This window comes from Heterocephalus glaber, unplaced genomic scaffold, assembly GCF_053883595.1.
Source record: "Heterocephalus glaber isolate CG9 unplaced genomic scaffold, H.glaber_assembly_v1.0 deba00000943, whole genome shotgun sequence".
NCBI lineage: Eukaryota > Metazoa > Chordata > Mammalia > Rodentia > Bathyergidae > Heterocephalus > Heterocephalus glaber.
This window is the reverse complement of record NW_028258175.1, coordinates 14,314,726-14,341,051: the sequence shown is the minus strand read 5'-3', so window position 1 is coordinate 14,341,051 and position 26,326 is coordinate 14,314,726. Positions and strand designations below refer to the sequence as shown.

The 26,326-nt window shown below is 50.9% G+C and overlaps 1 protein-coding gene across 4 annotated transcripts in view; it reads left to right on the top strand.

Annotated features, from left to right (window-relative positions):
* Nucleotides 1-26,326, top strand: part of Abcc1 (ATP binding cassette subfamily C member 1 (ABCC1 blood group)) — a 139,356-nt gene that overhangs the window by 24,432 nt on the left and 88,598 nt on the right. For 3 of the 4 annotated variants that reach the window (XM_087209181.1, XM_004855790.3, XM_021237215.2), the window contains 4 exons: nt 13,034-13,210; nt 16,846-16,971; nt 20,301-20,438; nt 22,221-22,346. In XM_087209181.1, coding sequence (XP_087065307.1) covers nt 13,034-13,210; nt 16,846-16,971; nt 20,301-20,438; nt 22,221-22,346 — 567 coding nt within the window. Of the gene's footprint in view, nt 1-13,033; nt 13,211-16,845; nt 16,972-20,300; nt 20,439-22,220; nt 22,347-26,326 lie in introns of those variants that run through there. The other variant, XM_087209182.1, reaches the window with a different exon arrangement.

The window sequence follows — 26,326 nt, the reverse complement described above, 5'->3', positions numbered from 1 at the left end:
CCTGTTCTGAAAAGGGAACCGGGTTGGGGCTGTAGCTCAGTGGCAGAGCACTTGCCCAGCGCACACAGAGACTCTGTTAGAGCGTAGATCAGATCATGGGACATCCAGTTCGTGGCCCCCACGTCATTGTGAGTAACAGTCAGGATCCCTGTAATGGCCTGTGAGCCCCACCCAGTCTGTCTCCTCCATGCCCTCCTCTCTCAGGTACTGTTGAGACCTATCAGCTTCTCTTTTGGTCAGAAATGCCAAACATGGTCCTGCCTCAGGACCTTTCCACTTGCTCTTTCCTTGCTTGGAGCAGCCCCCCCCCCCCGCCCCCTCTCACTATTTGGCTTAGGCCTTTGTTTCTTTCCTCTGATCCTTTATTCAAATGCACATGCTCAGCAAGGAGTCCTCCTCTTCTGAGGCCTTTTCATCTAACACACTCACACATGCACTCTGTGTGTGTGTGATCACCTGTCCTTTATCTTACTGTCTGTTCCGTCTCCTTGGGCGTCACTTCCAGCAGGGCAGGTGCAGTCCATTCTCCTGTTGTTAACTGCCTGACCCTCACTCAAGGGCCAGTGCATGGGATGAATGCCATGTCCTGTTACTGCCATGTTCCAGACACATCCCTGTGCCTGGCACATCGCTGAGCCCCATGAGCCCCGGGATTTGTGACCAAGGAGCTTGGTGCAGCCCGAGGGTCTGATGAGTGGCTGGGGGGAAATGAGCAACACAGTTGGAACAAGGATGAGTGGGAAGGGCCGCCTGGGGCCCTGTGGAGAGTCAGGTCGAAGCGGGTTGACAAGCTGCCCACGGTGACCTCCGGGCACCTGGGGGAGCAGCGCAGCTCTGTTGCCTTCAGTGCTGGCAGCCCCGTAAGACAGGGCCTCTTTCTCTGCCTTCTCCCAAGTGTGCGGCTCTGTGGCTCTGAGCCTTGGGCAGGAGGGTTTGGGGCCCCTGCTGGGCAGTGCAGGGACCACTCTGGGCCGTACCCTGCCTCCGTGGGTGTTTGGTGACGGTCTGGACTCGGCCCTCCCTTTCCACATTTCTGGGCTTTATTTTTAGTTTTGATGACTCAGAGGGCGAGGGAAGGGTCAGCTCAGCCCAGCATCGCGAGGGGTGGCTTCGCTGCCAACAGTGCTGCTGTCACTGCCTTTCTCCTGCCCTGTACCACGCCGCTGGCCGCACGTGGCCCACGCTGTGCCGGGCAGCTAGATGTGGACTTCTGTGCTATGTCTCAGCGGGCTCAGTGTCCAGCAGCCCAGCAGGCCCTACCTTCACTGCTGGCCTCTCTGTGCCCCTTTGCTCAGCTGTGCTTGGCTTCCAGGCTGCCCCGGGCTTGGCTGGAGACCTGTGTCTGGGCTGGTGCCTAACACACTTCCCCCTTTTTTCCAGTGCCTTCACCCTGAACTGTAGCCCCAGCTCTTTTGAGATGGGGTCTTCTTGAGTTGCCCAGCCTTGGCTCAAACTTGTAATCCTCCTGCCTCAGCCTCCCAGAGTGCTAGGTGTGGTTCACCATGCACAGCCTCCTCCTCTCCCCTCCTCTTCTCCTTGGGCTTGATTGAGCCCAGGACCTTCACACTGAGTTAGACCCGTAGCCCGTTTTTTATTTTTTATTTTGAGATGGCCTTACTAAGGTGCTGAGTTGCCCAGGTTGGGCTGGAACTTGGGAATCCTCCTGCCTCAGCCTTTCACAGTGGTGGGATTATCCACAAAAATGGCCTTCAGAAGTGGCCTCTTGTTCCTTCTAAGCCTGGCTCTTTCCGGGCTGTGTCAGGCGGAAGAGCTTGTGAACTCAGGGCCAGCCTGCCTGGGTTTGACCCAGGCCCAAGTGACTTGTGGCTGGTCCTCTCCCCTCTGTTTTGTCTCTGTGTCCCTTTCTATAAAATGGAAATAATTATAGTGCCTGCCTCCAAGGGTTGCCAGGATGGTAACACAGGAGGGTCCTTAACACGTTCGAGACGGGGCCGTAATTCCTGTCTCGCTGCTCGGTGGCTCCGAACCATCAGTGGTTCAAGCTGGCAGGAACATGTTAAACCCGAACCCAGTGCCTGGCATGAAGTTGTGGCTTAGTGAGAGCTGCCGTTTTGTTGTTACTGCCACTCTTGTTAGCCAGAGCTGCCATCCCGAGGGGCTGCACCCCGTGTCAGCTCTGCATGTTGTCTCTTGTGGCAGGGACCCTGGGAATGGAGACTGGATTCAAACCTAGTCCCTCCGGCTCCAGGTCCCCTTGTTTGTTGGCACTGTCTTTTATATTCATCTTCTTTATGCCTTTCCTGCCTTCTCTTCCTTTCTTCTCCTGGGCTGTGTGCCTTCGTTTCTAAAAAGCTGTACCTCCTCCTGGCTCAAGATGCAAAAGGTACCTGTTGGGAACGGTCACACGCGGCCCTGTCCCAGCCTCTCGAGGGCCTTTCCCGGAAGTAAGCGACCACATTCCCAGTTTCCCGGGCTTTCTCTTCAGAGAGATTTTGCGCACGTGTGGATATGCCTGTGCACTTCCTGTGTGCGTGTCCATATATAATTCGTTGAGTTCGCCCAGGTGCGGGCTTTGGGAGCTGGGTCCCTGCCCCTCCTGCAGACCACCTGTGCTGGTCTGGTCTTCTCTCCATCATTTTTGAGGGATAATTGGTGTACAGAGAGTGCACATTTAATGTGTACAACTCGAGTTTGCAGGTAAGAACGTCCCTGTGAAAACCATCACCACATTCAATGCCACGAACACTTCGCACCCAAAAGTTTCATCCCTCTTTATTTGTGATAGAACATTTAACGTAAGATCACCTGCCTAGTGAATTTTCAGGTTTTCAGTACAGCAGTGCTAACTGTGCACAGTGCTGTGTAGCTCCTGGGACTTACTCATCTTGAATAATTGAACTTTGCACCTCCTGTTTGCCTGGGCCCTGGTAACCACCACTCTGCTCTCTGCCTCATGAGCTGCACTTCATTTTAGAGCCCATGTGTAAGAAGTAAGTTTGTATTTGTCTTTCTGTGCCTGGCTGATCTTACTTAGCAGAATGTCCTCCAGGGTCAGCCACATCACAAGTGGCAGGGTCTGCCTCTTTTTTAAGGCTGAGTAATATTCTGTTGCATGTATGTGCTGCCTGTGTACGTTCATCCATGGGTGGACATCTAGGTGGTCTGGCTATTGGGACAGTGTTGTAACCGTGCGCAGGGGTTGTGAGTTCCTTTTTGTGGTCCACGTATGGTCAGGATTGGGATGTCACTCATATTTCCCTCGCTCAGGAGTTTTGTGCCTCTTGGCATTGAGCATTCAGCTGTGGGAGTGGGATTTGGGCATCATAGGGCCTGGGGCTGCTGTTGCCTTTAATTCTCAGGGAAACCTGTATGGAATGGATCTGTGTCCCTTTTAATTTTTGTTGACTACACAGAGCACCAGTCTGCATACAGAAGGCGCAGGCTCTTTCTGTCCCTAGGGAAGGGTGGCCACAGCAAGCTCCGTGGGGAGCAACATCCCTCGAGGGTGCCGCCTCTCTGCACACGGCTTCACTGCAGAGCAGAGCCCCGGCAGCAGGCAGGCTGCACAACCAGTGTAAAAGACACTTAGACTCCGCCCTGCAAGGAGCAGCTGGTACTCCGTGCACCTCCTGGGGGCTGACTCTGATGTCAGACACCCTTGCATCCCCGATCGTGGCTGTATGGTGTTGGAAAACTTCTGTAGCCTTTCTGGTCCCCACTTGCTGTTAAGGTTATGGGGAAGTGAATGTCTTATCACTGTAAGCCTTGACTTGGTGGTCACTTTGTACCAGGCTTCTCTGTCGTCTCTTCTGTTGCCTTGATGACCACCCAGCCTCTTTGCCTGCCTCCCTCCCCCAGGAGCCCCCAGCATCCCTTCGCCTGCACATGCGGCAGTGCCATGCGCCTGTTACTCGCCTACCCATGGCTTCCTGTGGTACACAGAGTGGAAATCTGCACTCCTTACCGCAGCTTCAACATTGGCCAAGTTGTGGCCCCAGGTGACTTCTTCAGCCCCATCTTGGGTCCTGGTCGATGCAGCAGCCGCGTGGGCTTCCTGTCCCAGGGCCTCTGCAGTGCCCTCCCCCAGCCTTGAATGTCCCCTCCCCAGACCCTCACCCTGGTGCTCACTGTCCTTCCCAGCAAGCACCACTCTTTGTCGTTACATTTTTATTTGTGAGCTTACATACTGCATGACTGTGCGTTTTAAGAGTGCAGAGACCAGGTCTGATTTGGCCTCAGATCCCCATGCTTGGCCCAGGGTTTGGCCAGGGTTGAATGGACCAGTGATCAGAACTTGCACTTGTACACGTACATCCGGCCCTCAGCTGCCGGGAATCGAACCTGGGGCCAATTGTGTTGTCCAGTTTCACTCTCCTGCTCACTCTGTAGTAATCGGGTCTAGAACGAGTGAGTCCCATTTTACACATGAGCAGCTGGGGTGTCCAGCAGTGAGCAGACTTGCTTTGGGGCAGCGGGATATTTGCAGTGGCTGGAGACATTCTCGTTGTGATTGGAGGTGGGCGGTGGGTGCAGGCTGGGGATGCCGCTCAGCATCCTGCCCTGCATGGAACAGGCGCACGACAGTAATCCAGCCTCAAATGTCACTGGTTCTGAGGTGAAGCCCCACTTGGGGACGCTGGTCTGCAAGTGGTAGAGATGCAAGCCCAGCCCTGTGGCCCATGTTCCTCACCACTTCCCTGGGCTGCTTGCGTTCTGTGGGGCGTGGGTCACTGCAGGTCGAGTCAGAACTTTGCTTCTCTGTTCTGTGCGCATGAACTTGGTTCCTGAGGCTGAGTGCCTCTAGTGGGTGTCATGCACCCCCAGAGCTGCTGTCTCTGGGCCGTGGCAGGCTGGGCGCCGCACCCATGGTCTTGCCAAGCCCTGGGAGCTCCCTGCACCTGGTTTCAAGAACAAGCTAGAAGCTCAGTGTCAGGCTCCCCACAGGTTCAAGTCTCAGCTCTACCTCTTCCTGGTTTTTGAACGGAAGAAGTTGTGAGACCTTCTGGACCTCAGGGTCCTTGCCGGAACAGGAGGAAGTTTTAGCAGCTGGCTGTGGAGCCCTGTTGGGAGGTTTAAAAGGACTCCGACTGGGAAGACGCTAAAGGACGAGCCGTTGCTGTTATTGCTGGCACCCGGTAAACAGTGCTGCTCTGGCTCTTTTTTCCCAACTCAGCATTTAGAAATTTCTACCCTTAAATTCCTGCTGCTGTTTGTTTATTTAAAGTGTGAACTAGACTTGTTGCTGTTATGATAGAGCCAATACATGCAGAGTAAAATATTCAAACAGAACAAAAGATAATAAACCAAAAACTAATAGTCGCCTGCCTCTTGCTGGGTGTGGATCAGCCCCCTGGAGATCAGCTGTTCATCTTTCTTGAATCCTTCTAAGAAGACATCCCTGACCAGTCCTAGGTGATTTATAAATGGGAACTGTGGTACGTTGCTATCACAACGCAGGCCCCAGTGGAGCTCGGGGTACCTATTAAGTCCTTGTTGCCACCACAAGAGCTCCTGTCACTGCAGGCGTGGGGGACACTGAGCAGCCTCCAGGTTCGTAATCCACCCCTGCTATCCCGGAGCTGTTTGCTTGGGTCCTGGGCCGCCCCCTGCCCAGTGTCCCTCTGGAAGCCATGCCATCCAGGCTGGAGCAGCGGAATGGAGGGAGGCTGGGGAAGTGCCTGGGCCATGGCCCGTCTAAGATGGGCACTTCTGAGCGGGAGGCCCAGTCACCATCAGTCTTATTCTTGGCTCTAGGCCCTGTCCTAGGTTTGTGCGCAGCCACCTCTTGGCACGAGGCCACTGCTTGCTTGTGTTCAGCGAGAGTGCGGTGGCTTCTGGATCTGACCCCATGGTGAGGCCTGCACCGTGGGGTGTAAGGGAGACCAGAAGAAACCCAAGAGGTATGGTAGGCAGAAGAGTGGCCTCCCAAAGACAGCTGCCACCTCGTCCCCAGGAGCCCCTGCATGTCACTGTGTGGAAGGGGAAGAGAAGGTCTCAGATGGAACGAAGGTTGCTGCGAAGCCGGCCTTCAGAGGGGAGATCATCTGGGGCTGCTGGCTGGGCCCAGGGTAACACTAGAGTCCTTGTGAGAGTGGAGGGGGAGGCAGAAGAGAGAGAATCAGAGAACTCAGCCTGGTGCTGCTGGTTTTGAAGAGAGGAGGGGCCTTGAGCCAGGGAATGTGAGCATCCTTTGGAAGCTGGAAAGATGAAGACACAGATTCTTCCTCAGTGCCTCCAGGAGGATGCAGCCCTGCCCATGCCTTAATATTTATTGATTGATTGACTGATTGATTGCTGTACTGAGAATTGAATCCAGGGCTTTTGCGTTGAGCTTTATTCCCAGCCTTTTAAAAAAAAGTTTTGAGACAGAGTCTTGCTAAGTCATAGTTGCCCAGGCTGCGCTCAAACTTGCTATACTACTGCCTCGGCCTCCCAGAGTGCTAGGATGATATAGGCACGAACCATCATGCCCAGTCCATACCTAAATTGTCACCTAGTGAGACCTGTTTAAGATTTCTGACCTCCAGAACTGTATGTGGTACTGTTTTAAGCCATCATTTGTAACAGCAGCAATAGGAAACCAACATAGGTAACTGGTTCTGAACTTGGTGGCCTTTTGAGAACTCAGTTCTTTCGCTTAACCCAGCCCAGATTTCCCACAGGTAAAGCCAAGAGGTCCCTTGTTAAAATTTGTTACCAGCACTAGGAACTGGCACAGGGGATGGTCCCTGGCTCAAGGATAAAGTCCCCTAGGAGTGAGCCCCAGCCATATCATTTCTAAGCCTTGCAACCTTAGGCAAGGTGTTTGGCTTCTCTCCGCCTCAGTTTCCTCATCTAATTGGGATCAAAACAACCTCCCTTATAGGTGATTGTGATGATTAAATGAGTTAATTTACATAAAATTCAGTGATCAGTGCTCAGCTAATGCTAGGCAGCTGTGGTGTGTTATCCATAAGACTATAAGCTTATTTTACTAGGAGTCTACTGATCAAAGCTTCATGTATTTTTACTGTAGCACAAGACAGATGCTACAGCACAGTCTTTGAAAAGGTGTCTCATGGGGTCACAGTTTCCTCAGCTGTGGAATGGGGGTAAAGCAGGGCCTCTTCTTGGAGGACTGCACGGGCCATGACCTTCTGCGGGGCCTTGGCCCGACAGCCTCGGTCCTTCAGCCCGGAGAGGGGCCGTGTGCAGTGATTCAAGTTCAGGAAGGCACAGCGCCCCCGGCAAGCCAACGTGGACTTGTTCCCCAGATCCTGTCAGAGCCGAGGGCGAGGGGACCTCAAAGGAGACTAAGCTGCTGAGGCATCTTGGGAAGACCAGCGTGGTGGTGAGGTGGCCAGGACGTACCATCACGCTTAAATTCCTGGGGCCAAGGCTTCCCGGAGTGCAGGCCAGAGCCATGTGGTGCGGGCTTCCTGGCTTCTCTTCCAGAGCTGACTTTTGTGGGTCCATGGTTCTCCTGAGCAGAAGCCGAGGGCTGGCCCGGCCGGGTTGATCCCTGAGGCCCCTTGTGGCCTAGGAGGGAGGCCCAGGGTGGCCCAGGGTGGCTTCGGCCTCTTGAGTCGGGAGCAGCGAGGGACCCATTGGATTTCTACCTCGTCCCTTCCTGGAGCCGTGGGTGAGGCCAGTGGTCAGCACCCCCAGGAACCCCAAGAGAGAGGGCCACACTTCTGCTTCCCGGGTGTTGGAGGTTGTGGTTGGGTGAAGGACACCTCTGGGTCTGGCCACAGAGGGACTCACAGGAGACCCCTCTTGGCAGGGACGGCTGTGGTCAGAGCACCTTGCGGCTGGGTGAGGGGCAGGGGGCCTCCTGGCTGCCTTCCTGAGCAGTGCAAGTTCCTGTTCTGGGGCAGATTTCCCCTTTCTGTGTCCCTGCTCCTCTCCCTCTCTGGCTGCCGCCTGGCTGTGAGCAGAAACCCAGCCTTAAGCTCGCCTCAGTTTGCCCTCTGTCAGGGACGCCTTCCTCTGCTGGGCGCTCCTGACCTCTCCTTCCTGGGGTCCGTGTCCTTAGAGGCCCTGCTTTCCTCCCAAGCCGACTTGCCAGCCGGAGCTTTTCTTTGGCCTTTAAGCTGCTTGACCCCAGTGGTGGGGCTCGAAGGGGTGGGGGCGGCTGTTGGTTGGTGTCTGCCCCTCGCGGCCACTGCCGACTGGAGCGCGCTCCAGCCCCCACAGCGCCGCCCTCGTGGGCCCATTGCCTTCTCTCTGGAACCTCCCGGGAGGTATGCCCTCCTGTCTGCTTCACTAGGAAAGCGAGTCGCCTGTCCAGTCGGAATCCACACCTTTCCTGATCAGAAAGCCAGAGCTCGTAGCTGGCCTCTGCCTGGACTGACTCCGCCCCCAGTGCTGGTGATTGAACCCAGGGCCTTCATGCTGAACCACATCTCCAGCCCTTTCATTTTTTGCCAGGGTTTTGCTAAGTGGTCACATTGCCTAGGCTGGGCTTGATCTTGAGATCTTCCTGTCTCAGCCTCCCAGAGTGCCGAGATTACAGATATTTGCCGCGACACCCAGCTTGGGACCAGTTTTTATGTACAAAAACCACATGAACAAGGGAAACTAACAACAAAGGAAGTAGGATATAATCCCGGGGAAGGAAGGCATGGTTTTATATTATTTGTAATTTCTGGGTACCTGCTGGGTGAGGAAGATCAGAGTCAAAGGTAGATAAAACATGGTTCAGATCCTTACATGCACAGTGATAGTCAATTAGTAGTCATTGCCACAGTGAGGGGCTGAAAGGAGAAAGCCTTCTTAATGGAGGTATCTAAGTTGGGAATTGAAGGGTGAGTAGGAGTTTGTTAGGGGAAACATAGTATGGAGAGAAGGTCTAGCAAGAGACAATGGAAGAAACCAGTCATTTTCCTAGGCTCTGCATAGTGCCTTGCGGGCGAGGACCAGGCCTTCCCCCATCTCCCGGGGCGTGAACACAGTCTTGGCAAATGTTCCTTTGAGTAAATGCCGGGGTTGGCACTTTGAAGACCAGTGCTGGGGAAATTGCAGGGAAGCAGGTGGGACTTGCATGCAGAAGGCATGCGGAACCTTGGAGGGTGTTAGCCACAGGAGAGGGCAACTAGATCAGTCTCATTTATTTTTACTAAGTGTGTGAGTGTGTGTGTACGTGTATTCCCACAAGGTGGGGATTGGACCTAGGGGCTTACACGTGCTGGGCAAGCCCTATACCCCTCAGCCGTTCTTCCACCGCTGTCTCATTAATGCAAATACATGAGCCTGTGAATTTTCCTGGCTGCTTTTCAACACAATGAAAAGGTCTTCAGTTTCACTCAACATAAAGAGAACGGGAAGTTAAACTACAGTGAGATATTTTCTACTATCACTTTGGTTTTTTGTTTTGTTTTTTTTTTGGTACTGGGGATTGAACTCGGGTCCTTGCGCATGTGCGGTAGGCGGCGGAAACACTGAGCTAAATCCCCGGCCTCTACTATCACTTTGGCAGACCCAGAGCCCGGAACACTGTGCCCAGGGAGGTAGAGCACACATCGATGATAATGCTCTGGTGACAGTGCCTGCCTTACCTTTAAGTGTGCACCCTCCAACCCAGCAGTTTCCCCTCTAGAAAGTTGTGTCATAGATGTGCTTGCTTGCCTGTGAAATGACATTTTTTCCCAAAGCTGCATTGTTTATTTGGAAGAGTAACCCAAAAGCCAAGGGAGCAGGAGGCATTTTAAGTTCATCCATACAAAGGAACACAGAGCATGCATCGCAGAGAATGAAGAAAGTTCATGTACAATTTAAGATCTATTGTTAAGAGCAAGGGCCAGGGATTTAGCTCAGTGGTTTCGCCCCCTGCTGCACAAGTGCATGGACCCGAGTTCAATCCCCGGTACCAAAAAAAAAAGAAAACCAAGGTACAGAATATTATGTGAAGTATGGTTCCTTGCATTTGATAACAGAACACCTGTTTTGTTGCGTATGTATGTGTTACTTTCTGGAAGGGCACACAAGAAATTGGTAATAGTTGCTTCTAGAGAGAGGAACTGAGTAGGGAGATTTTAAGGAATGGGATGGAAGACTTCTCATTTCTATTCTGATCAAAAGAAATTCAAATGTCAAGAATTAAGCAAATCTGCATCTGATAAAGGTCAGTTTCCAGTACTGCTTAGGTTAAAAAAAGCAAAGGAGAGAACAGAGTAAAATCTCCCAGTACTCTTTGAGGAAACCAAATAGATGTTCTGTATTTGGAACAGGTGTATGGTGTGTGCAGTGGTAGTTTGCCTGTGGGGTGAGATGAGGGGCAGCTAGTTAAGGGAAACCTAGTTTTTACCATATGCTATTTGTGTAGTTTGCAAAAGCATTAGCACCCAAATGTATTAGCTGTTATAAACAAACAAGTCCAGAGAGAGAGAAGGAAATAGGGATGGATTTATGTGCGTGGCTGGGGGCCGAGTAGAGGCATGGATCTGCACACAGTGGTGGGTAGATCCACAGAGAGGTGGGTGGGTGGTCTCATGGATGTCTGTGGATGTCCATGGGCTGGGACATGGGCTGGATAACTGGCTGGGGGCCGGCGCTGAGGAGGGTCAGGAGAGGCACAAGCTGCTATTGCAATGGCCTAGGCCAGGACTTACTGAGCCAGGGTCAGATCGTTGAATATCTCTCATATGAATTACGTTTCTTGTATACATAACTCTGTAGCTCCCAGCCTGGTTTTCTTTCTAGAAGGGCAAATTCCTTTGGCATGAGCTTTTTCTGGCAACTGCTCGGAAATTGTTCTGTGTGTAATAACCACCAACAGCTTAATCCCTTTCAGTTATCACCTGAAGACTTACGTGGCGTGAAACCAATTAAAATCATCAGTCTTTAATATAAATCACTCCTCTCCCTAATCAAATTCTTATTTATGAGGCTCTCTTCTAAATGCCCAAGTCCACAAAAGCCTGAGCTTTGTCTTTTAAAAACTTTTTAATTTATTTACTGTTAGGTTTTTTTATGTCTTGAAGTTTCCAAACTAAATCTCTTTGACTGTTAGCCTTCTCAAGTTTACTTTTTAATAATCCTTTGTCCAAATAATAGTTATATTTCTGAAGACTGGTGTAGGTACTTGCTTTATATCTAGATCGCTCGATCTCTCTCTCTCTGGTCAAACTGCAAAACTCCTTTATTTCTTACATTTATAACCTCTTGAGCGGTTTTTAAGTGTGTGATTCTGTGGCCGTGTGTGCCTCTTATGCCTAAGTCGATCCCTGGTTCGAACTTCTTGGCGCACATATGTTGATCAGTTGTCACCCGTATTCTTTTCTTTTGGGGGGGGTAGAGAGGGAGCCCAGGGTCTCACACGTGCCCACCGTCAAGGGCTCTTCCCCTGAGTTGCTCACCCGGCCCTCAGCCGTTTTCTCCAGGTGAAATGATCTGCTTGCTTCTCCCTTTCTCTGAAGCTGCGGTGTGGCATTGTAGAGCTCCGTACTGCCTGGAGCTCCTTGGTGGCCTTGCCCTGAGACTGAGGATGCTGTTGCAGTGGGTGCCGTGAGGGGCTGTGTAACCAGTGGCGTGTGGGCTGGGCTGCGACACAGGAGGCCGTACACACTGTAGCCCACGGCCACTCGGGAACCTTTTCCAAGGGCCAGCTCCTGCCGACGGGTATGAAGCAGGGATGTGGGCCCATGTTCGGACTTTTGCAAAGAAGCCCCAAATCCAGAATTTTATGTGAAAGTGAGCTGATTATAGTAAGCAACTAATCTGAGGTTTTAAAGCATGCCTAAAACTGCGGCAGTGAACTATTGGTGGACTAAATTGGCCTTGGGTTGGGGTCTGCTTTATACTTCTCATTTTATCCAGTCTAATTGTGACAGAGATGGGAAATTGAGACCCCCACCGTAGGGCACCAACTTTTCCCAAAGTTGTGTACCTGGTCCACAGTCAGATCAGGACTGAAAGCGAAGTTAGGTTCTCTATTACAGAATTCCAACAGCTAGTAGAGGTTAATTCTTGGGCAGATATACCTGATCTAGCTACACACATGTGGATCTGTTTATTTGTCGGCATGTCTCTTTAACAAAACACAAGCTTTTTATTTTATTTTATTTTTCTTTCTTTCTTTTTTTCTCCCATTACTGGGGATTGAACCCAGGGATGCTTTACCACTGAGCTATAGCCCAGCCCTTTTTATTTTGAGACAGTATCTTGCTAAGCTGCCCTGGTAGGACTCAGATTTGCAATTCCCCTGCTTCAGCCTCCCTCAGTGCTGGGATTATTAATTAATTAGTTAATTAATTACTTTTTAAGATAGGGTTTCCCTAAATAGCCCAGGCTGGCCTTGAACTTGCTATATAGCCTCAAATTTATGATCCTTATGACCCTCCTGTCTCAGCCTCCTGAGTGTTGGATAGTTTAATGGTGAGATGTAGGATTCATTGCCTGAATTTGGATTCAGCTCCAGAACTTCCCAGCTATGTGATCCTGGGTTCAACTTCTCTGTGACTTAGTTTCCACATTTTTTTTTGAGTCAGGGTCTTGCTATGTAGTCCAGGCTGGCCTCGAACTTGTGACAATCCTCCTGCCTCAGCCTCCTGAGTGCTGGGATTTACAGGTGTGGACCACCACAGTTGGCCCTAATTTTCACATCTGAAAAAAGGAAATGATAAAATACTTAACTCCTAGAATCAAAGGATGTAGTAAGTGCTTTATCCAAGCACTTGGAGTAGGGCCTGGCACTAGAGCTGCTGTGATGGTGGTGGTGAAGGTGATGAAGTGGATCAGAAAGTTTTCAGTTCCCAGGACGGTAAAGTTAGAGGGACCCGAGTAACCAGAGGGTCCTTTGTTTACAAAAGAGCATCTTTATGGTCCTGTGAAGTGGCGCTGTCTATTTGTACAGCAGTGGGAGTTGCCAGAGTCCCAGGACCTTGTCTGTGCTGCAAGGTGAGACATGAATCACTGTGTTCCCAGCCCTTGCTTCGTGGTCTTCCTGGGCAGCAACCTTGTACCCCACTGGGCAGTGGGGTGCAGAGCTTGGTCTGTTTCTGGCAGCTCCACAGCAGCTGTGTTGAGCCCCGGGCAAGCCCGCCTTCCTGGTTGGGGGGCGGTCCCTAAGCTGTGCTGCCGTGTGTGTCTGCAGGACTGGAATGCCACGTGGTCCACCAGCAGCCCTGAGTTCACCAAGTGCTTTCAGAACACCGTCCTCGTGTGGGTGCCTTGCTGCTACCTCTGGGCCTGCTTCCCTTTCTACTTCCTGTATCTCTCCCGACATGACCGGGGCTACATTCAGATGACACACCTCAACAAAGCCAAAACTGTAAGTCCCCTGCGACATCACTAGGGTGGTGGGAGTGGAGGGTGTGGGGCACCTGGGTGGGCAGCCACGGACCCTTGTTCAAACTCACATTTTCCTTTCATTTAATTGGCCCTACCTTCCTTTTTCTTTCTTTTCTTTTCTTTTTTTTTTTTTTTTTTTGGTACTGGGGATCAAACTCAGGTCCTTATACTTGTGCAGCAGGCAAAACCACTGAGCTAAACCCCTGACCCTGCATTCCTTTTTCTTGAAGGCAGAAGAATAGTGTGGTAGATGAAAGATGGAGCTTTGGAGCCAAACATAGGTTCAAATCCCGGCTCCGTCACTTTCTAGTTCTGTGACCTTTGACACATTTTTTAACTTCACCAAGCCTTCTCTTTTCCATTTGTGTGGTGGAGTTGATAGACTTGTTATTTAGGGATTATCAAGAAATTATCAGATGGTCTTCCTCCTATTTTCTTTTTATTTTCTACTTTAAAGTTTTTATTTTGAAGTAACTTAAAACTACATGAAAGTTCCAAGCATGCTACCAGAACTACTGCTGACTCCCTATACCAGTGGTGGCGAACCCGTGGCACGCCTGCCACAGCGGGCTGTTAGTTAGCATTGAAAGCTCTAAAAGGTTTGCCATCACTGGCCTATACTCATTGCTTATGTTCACCAGTTTTGGGACGTCTGGCCAGCAGTGCATCACGGTAGGGACACATGGCGGACCAAGCCATTCAATTCATGGTTGGAAAATTGAGAGACCAGGGTCCCACAGTCCCCTTCAAGGGGGATGGGATACCCCCAGCGACCTAAAACCTCTTCCTGTACCCCACCTCCGAGCCTATGGTGTGTCTGTCACCAGAGGGAACTTTAACGTGCGTCCCTGGGTGGCAACAGTGTGTCCTTGTGGGCTCATCACTCGCAATAAATGTGCCACCCTGGGGCAGCTGTGTTGATGGGGGCCGGGGGGCATGCAGTGGGCAGATGGGAAGTCTCTGCATGTTCCTCTTAATATTTCAGTGAACCTCAGACTGCTTTAAAACAAGTCTTTTAGAAATCAAAGACCTCTTCTCTGAAAACTATAGCACTTTGAAAAAAGAGATTGAAGAGGATATCAGAAAATGGACAGACATCCCTTGCTCCTGGCTAGGAAGGATCAACATAGCAAAAATGACCATACTTCCAAAACTGCTATATAGAGTCAGTGCAATCCCAATTGAAATCCTAGCAGCATACTTCATGGACCTTGAGAAAACAATCCAAAAATTCATTTGGAACAAGAAGAGACCCAGAATAACAAAAGCAATTCTAGGTAACAGAGACATGGCAAGGGGTATCATAATCCCCAACTTGAAACTATACCACAAAGCTGCTGTGATAAAAACAGCATGGTACTGGCAAAGAAACAGACCTGAGGAGCAGTGGGACAGATTAGAAGATGCAGAAACAACTCCAGACACACTCATCCACTCATCTTTGACAAAGGAGCTAAACACCCTGACTGGAGGAAAGAGAGCCTCTTTAATAAATGATGCTGGAAAAATTGGGCTTCAACTTGCCAAAGATTAAAACTAGACCTGTATCTCTCACCATGCACTACACTAAAATCAAAATGGATTAAAGATCTAAATATTAAAATAGAAACTCTGAACCAGCTGGAACAGAGGTTAGGTAGAACCCTTGAAGACATTGGCGTAGGAAAAGATTTTATGAACAAAACCTCAGTGGCCCGTGAACCAGCACAAACAATCAACAAGTGGGATCTGTTCTTACTATAAAGCTTCTACATAACAAGAGAAACCACCAGCAGTGTGAAGAGACAACCCACAATGTGGGGAAAAATCTTCACCAGCTGTCCCTCAGACAAAGGTCTACTCTCTAGAATCTATAAAGAACTTAAAAAGATCAGACCTCCCAAATTTAAAGACCCAATCCGAAAATGGGCATCTGAAATGAACAGACATTTCTCAGATAAAGAAGTGGACATGGCAAATAAACATATGAAAAAATGTTCAATATCACTGGTCATTCGAGAGAGGCAAATGAAAACAACACTGAGATTCCACCTCACTCCAGAAAGAATGGCTGCTATCATGAAATCAACCAATAACAAATGCTGGCGGGGCTGTGGGGAAGGAGGAACCCTGCTCCACTGCTGGTGGGAGTGTAGACTGGTGAAAGCACTGTAGAAATCAGTATGGAGATACCTCAAAGTACTAGGACTGGAAGTCCCATTTGACCCAGCTATTCCACTGCTGGGGATCTTCCCCAAAGAATTAAAAGAATCATACCACAGTGATATATGTGCACCCATGTTCATAGCAGCACAGTTTGTGATAGCTAAAACTTGGAAACAGCCCAAACGCCCATCAACTGGAGACTGGATAAAGAAAATGTGGTTTTTTAATAAAATGGAGTACTACTCAGCCATGAAAAATGAGAAATTAGAGACATTTATTGCTAAATGGATGCACATTGAGGTGATACTCTTAAGTGAAATAAATAGGATACACATGCGTAAATACCGAATAGTTTCTCTGGTGTGAGAAACTGAAAGTGTAAATAAGGACTAAAATGTATAATAGGTAATGTGAAATAGGAAGAAAAGGGGCAAAGGGGAAGGGGAAGTGGGAGGGGTAGGGGAAAGGAAAGAAGGGAATGGAATTAATATGAGAAAATGAAAAAATGGAAACAAAGTCTTTGTAAATAGGGAGTGATGGACGGGTTGAAGGGAGGGTAGGGGAAGGGGGAAAAATAAGAACCAAGAGAGATTATGTAAAGGTGCAAATCTCCAATGATGAATGTCATTGTGTTGTACACCTAAAATGTACCAATAAAAGGATATACAAAAAAAAATGTCATGCATTTCCCTATCCTTTACTAGATGTGATGTCTTCCTTTCAGACCTCTAGGAGTACTTCATATGTTTCTTGGGGAACATTATCATTTTAAAAATATAAATCAGATTTTGTTCTTTGCCTTGCTCAAAAACCTTTCCTTAGCTTTTCACAACCAGGAATATAACCTGGAACTGCTCCCACTGGCCCAGCACATCTGGCTCCGACACAGGTTCCTCTTCAGCCACCTCCTACCACGGCCATTGCTTATTCTGCAACTGCAGCAAACCCTTTGGGCTTGTTCCTACCACAGGGCTTTTGCACTTCCTGCATGTTTTGTTTGGGTTATTTTTTTCTTCACGTAATCATTTCCTTCAATTCTTAACTTAGATGTTGCCTGATCAGAGAGGCCTTTCCGAACCACTCTGTCGATTAACTGATTTCATTTTTCTGCGAAACACTTACTCCTGTCTGGCATGGGTGTGTGCATTTTTCAGTTTGTTTCTTTCCTGTTTTCTTCCACTAGACCATCAGCTCCATGAAGGCAGCAACTTTGTATTGTTCTCTGTTGTTTCCCCAAGCATTTGAGAGCCCCAGGCCCGTCTCTCAAGTGTTTGATGCGGCAACAGCATTAGCCAGACTTGGCAGAGGAGCCTGAGCTCGACTTGGCTGTATTCCCAGAGCTGGGGCTTCTTGGAGACCGAGAGTGATCGCTGGGGGCCGGCTGGTGCCTGGCCTGAGCCTCGGTGGGGGCACAGGGGCCAGCGCAGTGCTGTGTGTCATGAGACAGACATGTGTGCTCTTCTCTTGCAGGCCTTGGGGTCCTTGCTGTGGGTTATCTGCTGGGCAGACCTCTTCTACTCTTTGTGGGAGAGAAGTCAGGGCCAGCCCGTGCCCCCAGTGTTGTTGGTCAGCCCCACCCTCTTGGGCATCACCATGGTGAGTAGAAGCCGGCTGCAGACCCTTGGCCATGTACCATGCCCTGTTGGGACCCAAAGTAGTAGCCAGTGGGAAGGGAAGGGGAAGTAGAAAGAATACCAGCTCCCCACGATGAATGGAAGCATTATGTACTTCATGTACTAGTAAAAATTAAAATGTAAATGTAAAAAAAGTAGTAGCTGGCAGTTGGACATGAGGAGAGTCCAAGGTGAAAATCCAGAATCCGCCTCCTCTCGAACAATTCTGAGATTTGGCAGTGCTGGACACGCATTTGTTTCAGGGCGGGATCAGCTGGAATGGAGATGCAGCTGCCCTTCCGCCGTCCCCTGTTGCCTCCCGCCCCTGCGGCTGATTGACAGATGCCTTCTTCCGTTGTGTTGGCTGCCCTGTGTTCTCAGGCTGGCTACCTCAGTCATTTATAGGTCTGCCTGGGACCTCAGGGCCTGTGCTGTAGCAGGTGGGGTTCCATGCTGCCCCGGAAGCCACCTCGTTAATTACGGCCCAAGTCGTTGAGGGCTTACTGTACCTGGCAGGGTTCCTGATGTTTCACTTGTCTGATTTATGTGTATTTGACCAGTTCCCTCATATCGCAGATAAGCAGACGGAGGTACAGGGAAGTGGGGGAACTGTGCAAGGCCATGCAGCCAGAAAGTGGTAGGGCCAGATTCCAAACGTGTGTCATGCATCTGTCCTGCATGCGGTCCTTGTGGGTGTTCTGCTGGGCCTTGCTTCCTTTGGGACTGCATAGCTCTGGCAGGCACTAGGAATGTGAGATGGGAGGCAGCCCTACCTGTCCTTCTGTATTGGCCACCTTTGCTGCCCCTGGGACACAATACCTGACACCCACAACTTAAAGGAGGAGAGGCTTAGTAGTTACGGTTTCAGAGGGTTCGGTCCATGGTCATCTGGCTCCAAGGCAGAAATGTCATGGTGTAAGGGCCTGGAGGCAGCAAAGCTGCTTAGTGCATGGTGGCCGGAAGAGGAGCAGGGGAACAGTGTGAGAGAGAAAGGGACCTGATATAGTCCCAAGGCCATGCCTTCATGATCCCCCAGACATACCTGGAAGTACGCTTTGGTAACCCCTAGACAGATCCCTAGCCAGCCAAGTTCACAGCCCAGCTTAACTGTCACACTTACTGTGTTCCAGAAGGTGGTGATAAAAGTGTGTAGCTGGTGGCCGGGGATTTAGCTCAGTGGTTTCACCGCCTGCTGCGCAAGCGCAAGGAACTGAGTTCTATCCCCGGTACCAAAAAAAAAAAAAAGCGTGTAGCTGGGGAAACAGACACAGAACAAACAGTTCCCCCACAAAGGCACAAAATGTGTACATGTATATAGAGGGCCATGAGGATAAAGCCAGGAGACTTGACTTGGTCTGAGGGTAGGGAGATGTCTCTCAGGGGAGGACAGTGGAGCTGAGGCTCAAAGGATGAGCAGGAGGAAGGAACTGAGAGCCCAGGACCCTTCCACTGAGAACAGCATGCACAGCGGTCCTGGGGCAGGAGGGAGAAATTGAGGCGGCCTGTGTGGCTGGAGCAGAGATGCAGAGGAGGTAGGAGGGGAGTGGGGCAGCAGGGAAGGCAGAGTCTGACCCGGCAGAACTTGGAGCATCGGGGCTAGTGGGGTTTTATTTCTCCATTTCCAAAGCTGGGTCCTAAACCTTTTTTATGCCTTCCAGACCCTTTTCAGCCTTTGCCATCCTGGTGTAAGTCTCCTTAGAGTAATGTTCTTGTAAACATAAAATGCAGAGGCTAATAAGGGAAACCAATCCCATTTACATACACACACGCACACCCATGAAGAGGATGTGGCATCCACATATATTTATACTCAAGGTTTAATTTTCCATTCAGTGAAATTCATCTCTTCTCCTGTACAGTTCTGTGAGTTCTGAGAATCCGGTGTTGTCGTGTGCCTTCCTCCTGCATGAACAGCCTGAGGAGCTGCCCCTTGCCCCAGAGTTCCCTCCTGCTGCCTTTCCTGCCTCCCGCCCCGTCACTGCTCAGGATAGGTGTTTCCTGTCCCACTGCTCTGCACCTCCAGAGTGTCACGGGACTGAGACTGTCAGCTGGAGCAGCTCTGGCTTTGCAGCTCTGAGGTCTCATCATTGTATGAATCAAAAGATCTTTCTTAGCCTGGGCGCGGGGTCCCACACCTAAAATCCTAGCACTCTGGGGGGCTGAGCCAGGAGAATCACAAGTTCAAGCCCAGCTTGGGCAACTCAGTAAGACGCTGAGCATTTGATTGTGATGCACTCCATCCGTCATTTATTCCTCAGTTGCAGGACATTCAGGCTAGGAAATGAATCAGAGTTAAACACAGTTAATCAAGATGCTAAAAAGCAAATCTAATCAGAAAGATATATGCTTCTCTGTTCATGCACTTCAAATCCAGCTCTAGCCGCAGGTGGGATGATGCCTTAATTCCTAAGTAGCAGTGCCTGTACGTGATAGGTGGAGGCATCCTTGGGTACACCTATGGAATATGGAGATAGCTGATTTGGGCTGGTGACAAGGCCATCTGTGCTGCACAGTTGCGTGATGCTCCTTCCCTCCGCCTTGGTGGTGCTGATCAGCAGACGGAAAGATGTCGTTGTTGCTGTCCAAGGTCATAGAGCCCTGGCTTCTAGCCCCAGCCCATCCTTGCACCCCAGGTTGAACCCCTGGTCCTAAAGGGAAAGGGTTGGAGCAAGGATGGGGCATCTTGATTTCTGTAGGTGGGAGGTGTTCTCTGTCTGGACCTTAGTTCCTATGTCTTCCAGGTGGGGCTGTCTATGGCAGAGCACCTGAGGCACCTCATACGGGACCAGTACGGCAGGTACCTAGTAACCGTGGGGGCTAGGACTTCAACCCAGGTCTTTAGGGCTCTAGATCGAGGGTTGGTTGATGATAGCCCAGACCTAGCCCACTGCTCGTTTTGTGAATAAAGTTTTATTGACATAGACAATCAGATCCATTCACTTACATATCATCCACGGCTGTTTTCATTATACAGCTGCAGAGCTGAGTAGTTGTGAAGGAGACTAGTCCACGAAGCCTAAACCTGTGTTATGTGGTCCTACAGCTAAACTAAGCTTTCTCTCAGGTCTCTGTTAGGGTCTCATTAAATCCCCAGCACTCTCCAGGGATGGCTCCTGTCTCCAGTTTGCAGATGGGGCCTTGGGGGCTCTGAGCGATTCTGTGACTTGCCCTGCAGCACCTGTGTGGCAGTTCTTGCGGTCTTGGTGGATGACAGTCCTTGCTCTTGGCTGATACCTGCCATGTCCTGGGACAGTGGGGGCCTCAGGATCCGCCTTCTCTGATCAGCTCATGTTGGATGCTTTTCCCTTCTAGCTGCTCGCCACCTTTCTAATTCAGCTCGAGAGAAGGAAGGGTGTTCAGTCCTCGGGGATCATGCTCACTTTCTGGCTTATAGCCCTACTGTGTGCCCTTGTCATCTTCAGATCCAGAGTCACAACCGCCTTAAAAGAGGTAAGTGGTGGCCTCCTCTGGCATCCTCCTTCAGGGCCCCGTGGGAGAGATGCTTGTTCCTTCTCGCGTGTGTAGAAGTTAAGGGTTGCCATGGGTACCATGTCTTCTTCCCTGGGGCCATCCCTACTCCATCAAATCCTCACCAAGTCGGCTGTGACCTTTGTCCTAGAACCTTTTTTCCCTCATCTCCCCTTGACTGTGTATCCCCGAGGGGCCCACGTGGCTCTTGCAAGAGCTGGGGGCCAATAGTGTCACACTGTGAACCTTTGTCCACGGTACCGCAAAGGAAGTCTGCTCCATGTGTCTCCGGTTTGCAGTGGCATTAAGCTGGGAGTGGTATTTGCAGAGTGATTGTTTCCCCAGGGGCCCTAGACTTGTCCCTGTTTTACCTCTGTACCATCAGCCGCTCCTCTGGCTGAAGAAGTTTGCATTGGCTGCTGTGAACCGCTCTAGGAATTTGAGGAGTGTGCACTTTTTGACTCTAACCTGCTGTGCCCACCTACCTTGGAGCTAGTCAGGGACTGGCTTGAGGCAAAGGAAGGGAAAGGAAGGAACACTTATCGAGCATCCAGGGAGCGCAGAATGCTCTCTTTGATCCTAATGGCTGCTGACATTCATCAAGTTCCTGCTTTCTCATTGCCACTCAGGGCCTGAGTTTTTTTATGACTAATCTTGTGACTTCTCACGACGACTGACAGCGCTTCTCAGCCTCAGCAGCGGTTGCACTTTGGGCCGGAGGTGACTTTGTAACAGGTTGCTGTCCTGGACTTTGGAAAGTTCAGAGGCCTCCCTGGCCTCCCCGCCTTGGGTACCAGCAGCATCCCTCCCCTCGAGTCAAAACAAACGAGTCCCTAGACCTAACTTGGAGGCGTATCCCCTGGGAGGCAAACTTACCCTTAGTTGAGGATCCCTGGCCTGTTTGTACATGGGGAGACCGAGACTCAGAGAGGCTAAGAGAGTGCACAAGGACCCAGGGCCCGTGTGAGCAGAGCCAGGCCTTGTATGTTGCTCAGTTTCCCTCCTACACCTGGCCTTCCTCCTGCTGTGCGTGACCCTCCTGGGGAGTAGTGAGCAGTGTGGCGACGAGGCACAGAGCCACCTTTCCTGCTGTTCTGTCTCAGAGGAGGTAGGACACAGCCAGAAGCCTGTGACTAGACCTGCTGCAGAGAAGTGGGCCACCGGTAGCCCACTCTCCTGGCTGGTCTTTGTCAGTTTTCTGTTGCCATCATTGAGTACTACAGAGTGGATAATTTATAAAGAATAAAAATGTACTCAGTTTGTGGTTCTGGAGCTGGGAGCTCCAAGCTGGAGGCGCTCCATCTGGTGACACCTGGCTGATGAGGACTGTGCAGAGCCCAGGGCAGCTCAGGACATTGTCTGGTGATTCAGCAGACACCCTAACTTGGGTCTGTTGTCCTCTTTTTTTTTTTTTTTTGGATGGTACTGGGAGTGAACCCAGGGCTTTCACACTGAGCTACGTCTCCAGCCCTTTTAAACATTTTTTACTTTGAAGCAGAATCTCATTAAGCTGTTCAGGCTGGGCTCAAACTTGAGGTCCTCCTGCCTCAGCCTTCCAAAGTGCTGGGATTCCAAGCATGTGGCACCTTGTGTGACTTCTATTTCCTAAGGCTGCTGATGCCATCATGGGGGTCCTGCCTTCAAATACCATTTCCACATGACTTTGGGGATTCAGCCTTGATCATGAGTTTTAGAGGAGACAAACTTGTTGGCCTGGCAGCTGCTTCTGGAAAATGATCTTTTCTTTTCCTTTCTCCCATTCAGAGCGCCAAAGTCAGCCTGTTCCGTGATATCACGTTCTACCTGTACTTTTTCCTTGTGCTGATTCAACTTGTGTTGGCCTGTTTCTCCGACCGCTTGCCTCTGTTCTCCGAAACCATCAACGACCCCGTAAGTGTGACCAACGTGTGTGCCTGCGTGCAGGAGAGAAATATCATACGACACCAGCCAACGCTTGCTGGGGCTGATTCTGAGTCTTGTTATTACCTCAAATGTCCAAGACAAGCAGTGCCACCTCCTTGCTGCATAGGTATGATCACCAAGGTTTAGATGTGGCTAGGAAGGCTTAGGGAGAGAATCCGCCTGCTGGTTGTAGGTGGCTTAGTGGCACAGTGGTTTTAGAAAATGCGAGCAAATATTAAGAAATCAGTAAATATTATATAGATGTGGTCTGGCTAGGTTTCTTAAAAAATGAGAAGTTCTGGCAGATTTGGGCTAGAATCCCACGGGGAGCAGTTGGCAGGAACCGCAGGGTGTAGCTGGAGTCTCTTGTGCTCCCTTGGGTCCCGCAGCCCCTGCTGCCCTCCGTTACGGCACACATCTGCCCCCGAGGGATTCAGGTTTGAGACCTTTGTCTCCACTCTACTTCAGTGACGGCAGCTATGACAGCTGGAGCAAGGAGGTGGCCGCTCGTCCTGCTGGTAGAAGCTCGGGTGCAAAATCCTTTGTCTCCCTGGAGTCCCTCCCTCCTCCTCCTCACTCCTCCTTCGTTCTGTCTTCCTTCCTCTCCTTCTCTTCCTTCCTCCTCTCTTTTTTCCTTCCCTCCCTCCTTCCAACCTGGATCTGGGTGTTGGCTTTAGCAGTGAATAAAGCACAGTCCTTGCCCACTTGAGGCTCATGTTTTCAGGGGTAAGGGGCAAACATTAACCCAGGACCCCAGTGTTAGACGGTGGTAGAGGCTGAGACAAGAAATCAGGGAAGGCTGTGGAGGATGCTAGCCAGGGTCTTGTGCAGTGTGTGATCAGAGCTGTCAGGCAAGGCCTCCCCAGGAACACACGTGGACAGAAGTCTCTGGAGAGAGAGGCAGCCAGGCTGACACCAAGAGAAGAAGGGGTCTAGGCAGAGAAGCATAGCTGCTGCAGGCGCGAGGGCCCTTGGGTGGAGCTGTCTGAGAGTGTGCAGGGAACTGCAGAACACCCAGCGTTACTGCAGCAGCGAGAGTCGGGAAAGACCTAGGAGGTGAGCTGGCCCCTGAGGGTCCCCTGGGCCCTTTGGATGTTTCCAGAAGGAGGCAGGAAGCCGTTGGGGGGCTCTTTGTTCCTGGTCGATCAGTTGTGAGTGGGCGGATTGCAGTGGGAGCAGTTTTCAGCTGCTGCGAGTTCTGTTGGTTCAGCCTGGACCTCAGCAAAGGGCTGTGGGTGAGGAAAGACTTGGAAAGCCACTGGCATGGAGGAGGAGGTTGACACAGCCGAGAGGTCACAGAAACCTGTGTTCCCACGTGTTCTAGGAGACCCAGTTCCTGAACGTTCTGCTCAGGGAGGAACAAAGCTGGAGTCTTAGCCAAGTGTGTGTGTGTGTTTATGAGTTCACGTATCTGTGTGTGCTCCTGTATGTTTGTGTATTTACATGTGCATGTATGTGTGTTTGCACGTGTGTCTGTCTGCACAAATGTCAGAGTGTGTTCCTGTCCCCTGCTGTTTGTGAGTGCACGTGTGCACCTGTGTCTGTGTGTAGGTGTAAAGTTCTGAAACGCAGTGAGCGCGCCTAGGGCCCCCCCGTCGGGCTCTCGGCCCGTGCCTGCCGTGGGCTAGTACTGTGTCTCGCTCGTCTGTTTGTAGGTGGGAGGAGGCCAAGTGTTTGCTGCAGGAAACACCCCCTCGGTGTTGGGTTGTCCTGCAGAGCGGGGGCCGCATTACATAAGTTGTGCCCACCTGATTGGTTGTAACCCCTGGGTTGCCCTGGGGGTAAACCAGGTCCAAGTGGGCTGACAGGCCAGCGTGGGGATTACCTGACCCTTCCTGCTTCTTGGAAGCTTTATAGGGGGTGACTTTCTTCTCTCACTGGGGGAATCTCCATAAAAATCCCTCTGTAGCCAGGCCTGGTAGCATAAGCCTATAGACCCTGCACCCTGGGAAGCCGAAGCAGGAGGATCCCAAGTTTGAGCCTTGCATGGGCAACTTAGTGACTTTGCGAGGCCCCGTCTCAGAATAAAAAATAAAACAATGGGATGTAGCTCAGTGTAAAGGCCCAGGGTTCAGTCCCCTAGACTGCCCTTCTCCCCCGTTTCCCTTCTACTTCTGCCCTGGGAATGCATCTGTTAGGCTGACCTGATCCTCTCTTCCCGCTTTCTGTGTTCCCTGGACACTGGGCTCCCCCGCCGCCGCCCATCTTCTCCTAGTCACTGTGTCTCAGCTTCGGTCTCTCGCCTCCGACCCTCTCCGTGTCATTCCTGATCTTCCTGGAAAGCACGGGTTTGCCTCTCGAGCAGCGAGATCCAGTGGCAGACAAAGGTTTGTGGCCTGCTCCGTTTCTGCCTCTGAGCTGGGAGGCTTTCCTTGGTCCCTCTCGCCAGCCTGCCTCCTTTGAGTTACAGCTCAGAAACCCAGCGGATTGCCATTTGTCTCTTTGCAGTTTGGGCTGTAGACCAGGGAGTGGCCCCAACAAAATTTTCCCGGATCACAGCCATGCTTGTTCCTTAGCGTTGCTGGTGGCCGCCTGGAGACGTGGAGCAGGGCTGAGTAGTTGCTGCAGACTGTATCTCCTGCAGAGCCCGGAGTATTTCCAGTCTGGCTCTTTGCAGGTTGTCTTTTCCTGGTCTGTCCCATTGCTTGAGCGCTGCTGACTTTTACCTTCCGCTTTTGTCTGCCATCCTTATCCAGGGTCTGTTTTTCCTACAACAGGTGAGGACAGGGAGTCCCTGCTGTCTACCAGGCACTGTGCTGAGCCCTTCATATCTATGCTTCATTTAAGCCTCATGCCAGCTTCAGTGATCTTCAAGATACTGGTTTTTCCATTTTGCCAGCAGAGAAACTGAGTCTCAAGGAACAAAATGCCTTGCCCAGTGTCCGTGGTGGAGTAGGAATTCAAGCTCAGGCTTGGGCCTTCTGCAGAATCCTACCCCTGCTTGAGGGCAGGGCCTTGGCTAATTAAACAGCTCTGTGTTGGGCTGTGAGCTCCATGGGGCAGAACCTGCCCTGGGGTCCCAGGGCCTAGGACAGGGCCCTGTGTACATGAAGCCCTTAGGGTAATTCATTGCTGTTGTGTGGTGGGGAGGTGCTCAGTGTGGATGTCTCGCTAAAGTGCAAGGTCTGCCTGGGACCTCCCAGGAGGTCAGACCACGACTTCTCTCTGCCTCTGCCCTCTTCTCATGTTAGCAGGTGGAAGAGAAAGGATCAGCATTGTATAGTGACCTGTTGAAGGCCTGGTGTGGTACTAAGAGCTTCCTTTCCTCTTTAAAAATTTTTTAATTTGTTTATTGTGATACAGTATATAAGGTTTGCCTTTTTAAAAACTTTGGTACTGGGGATCGAACTCAGGACTTTGCGCTTGCGAGGCAGGTGGCAGCACCACCTTGGCCGCAAGGTTTGCCATCTTAAGAACTTAAAATGGCATTAAGAGCTTTCTATTTCATTCAGAGTCCTGCCACTCTACGTGGGAACAGTGACCAGTAGCACTGATCTCATCTGGAGCGTACTTAGATGAGCAGTGTCTCTCGGGCTTTTTCCCAGACCAGAACCTGCACTTGGACAGTGTCCCGGGGCATTCTTGTGCACAAAGAAATTTAGAAACCTTGGTTCAAACCTCACAGTAGCCTGGCAAGCTCGCTACCCCTGAGCCTCATCCCTAGCCCCAAGGGGTGTACGTGTGTGTGTGTGTGTGTGTGTGTTAAGGTGTGAAAGAATTGTGGCTCAATGTCAACTGAGATTAAGCTGCTGGGTCCCCGTTTATACCCTGATGATGGTGGTGGTGTGGTGCGATGGAAGAGGAGACCCCTGCTGGAATTGCGCTGACTTGGGCTCTAGTTCCACCTTGGTTCTTTTATCCCTTCAACAGGCATTTGCTAAGCTTCTGTTGCATAGTGTGCTGGGTACACAGCAGTGTGTGAGACAGACACAGCTTGAACTGTCGGAGAGGGAACACTGTTCCTCTGC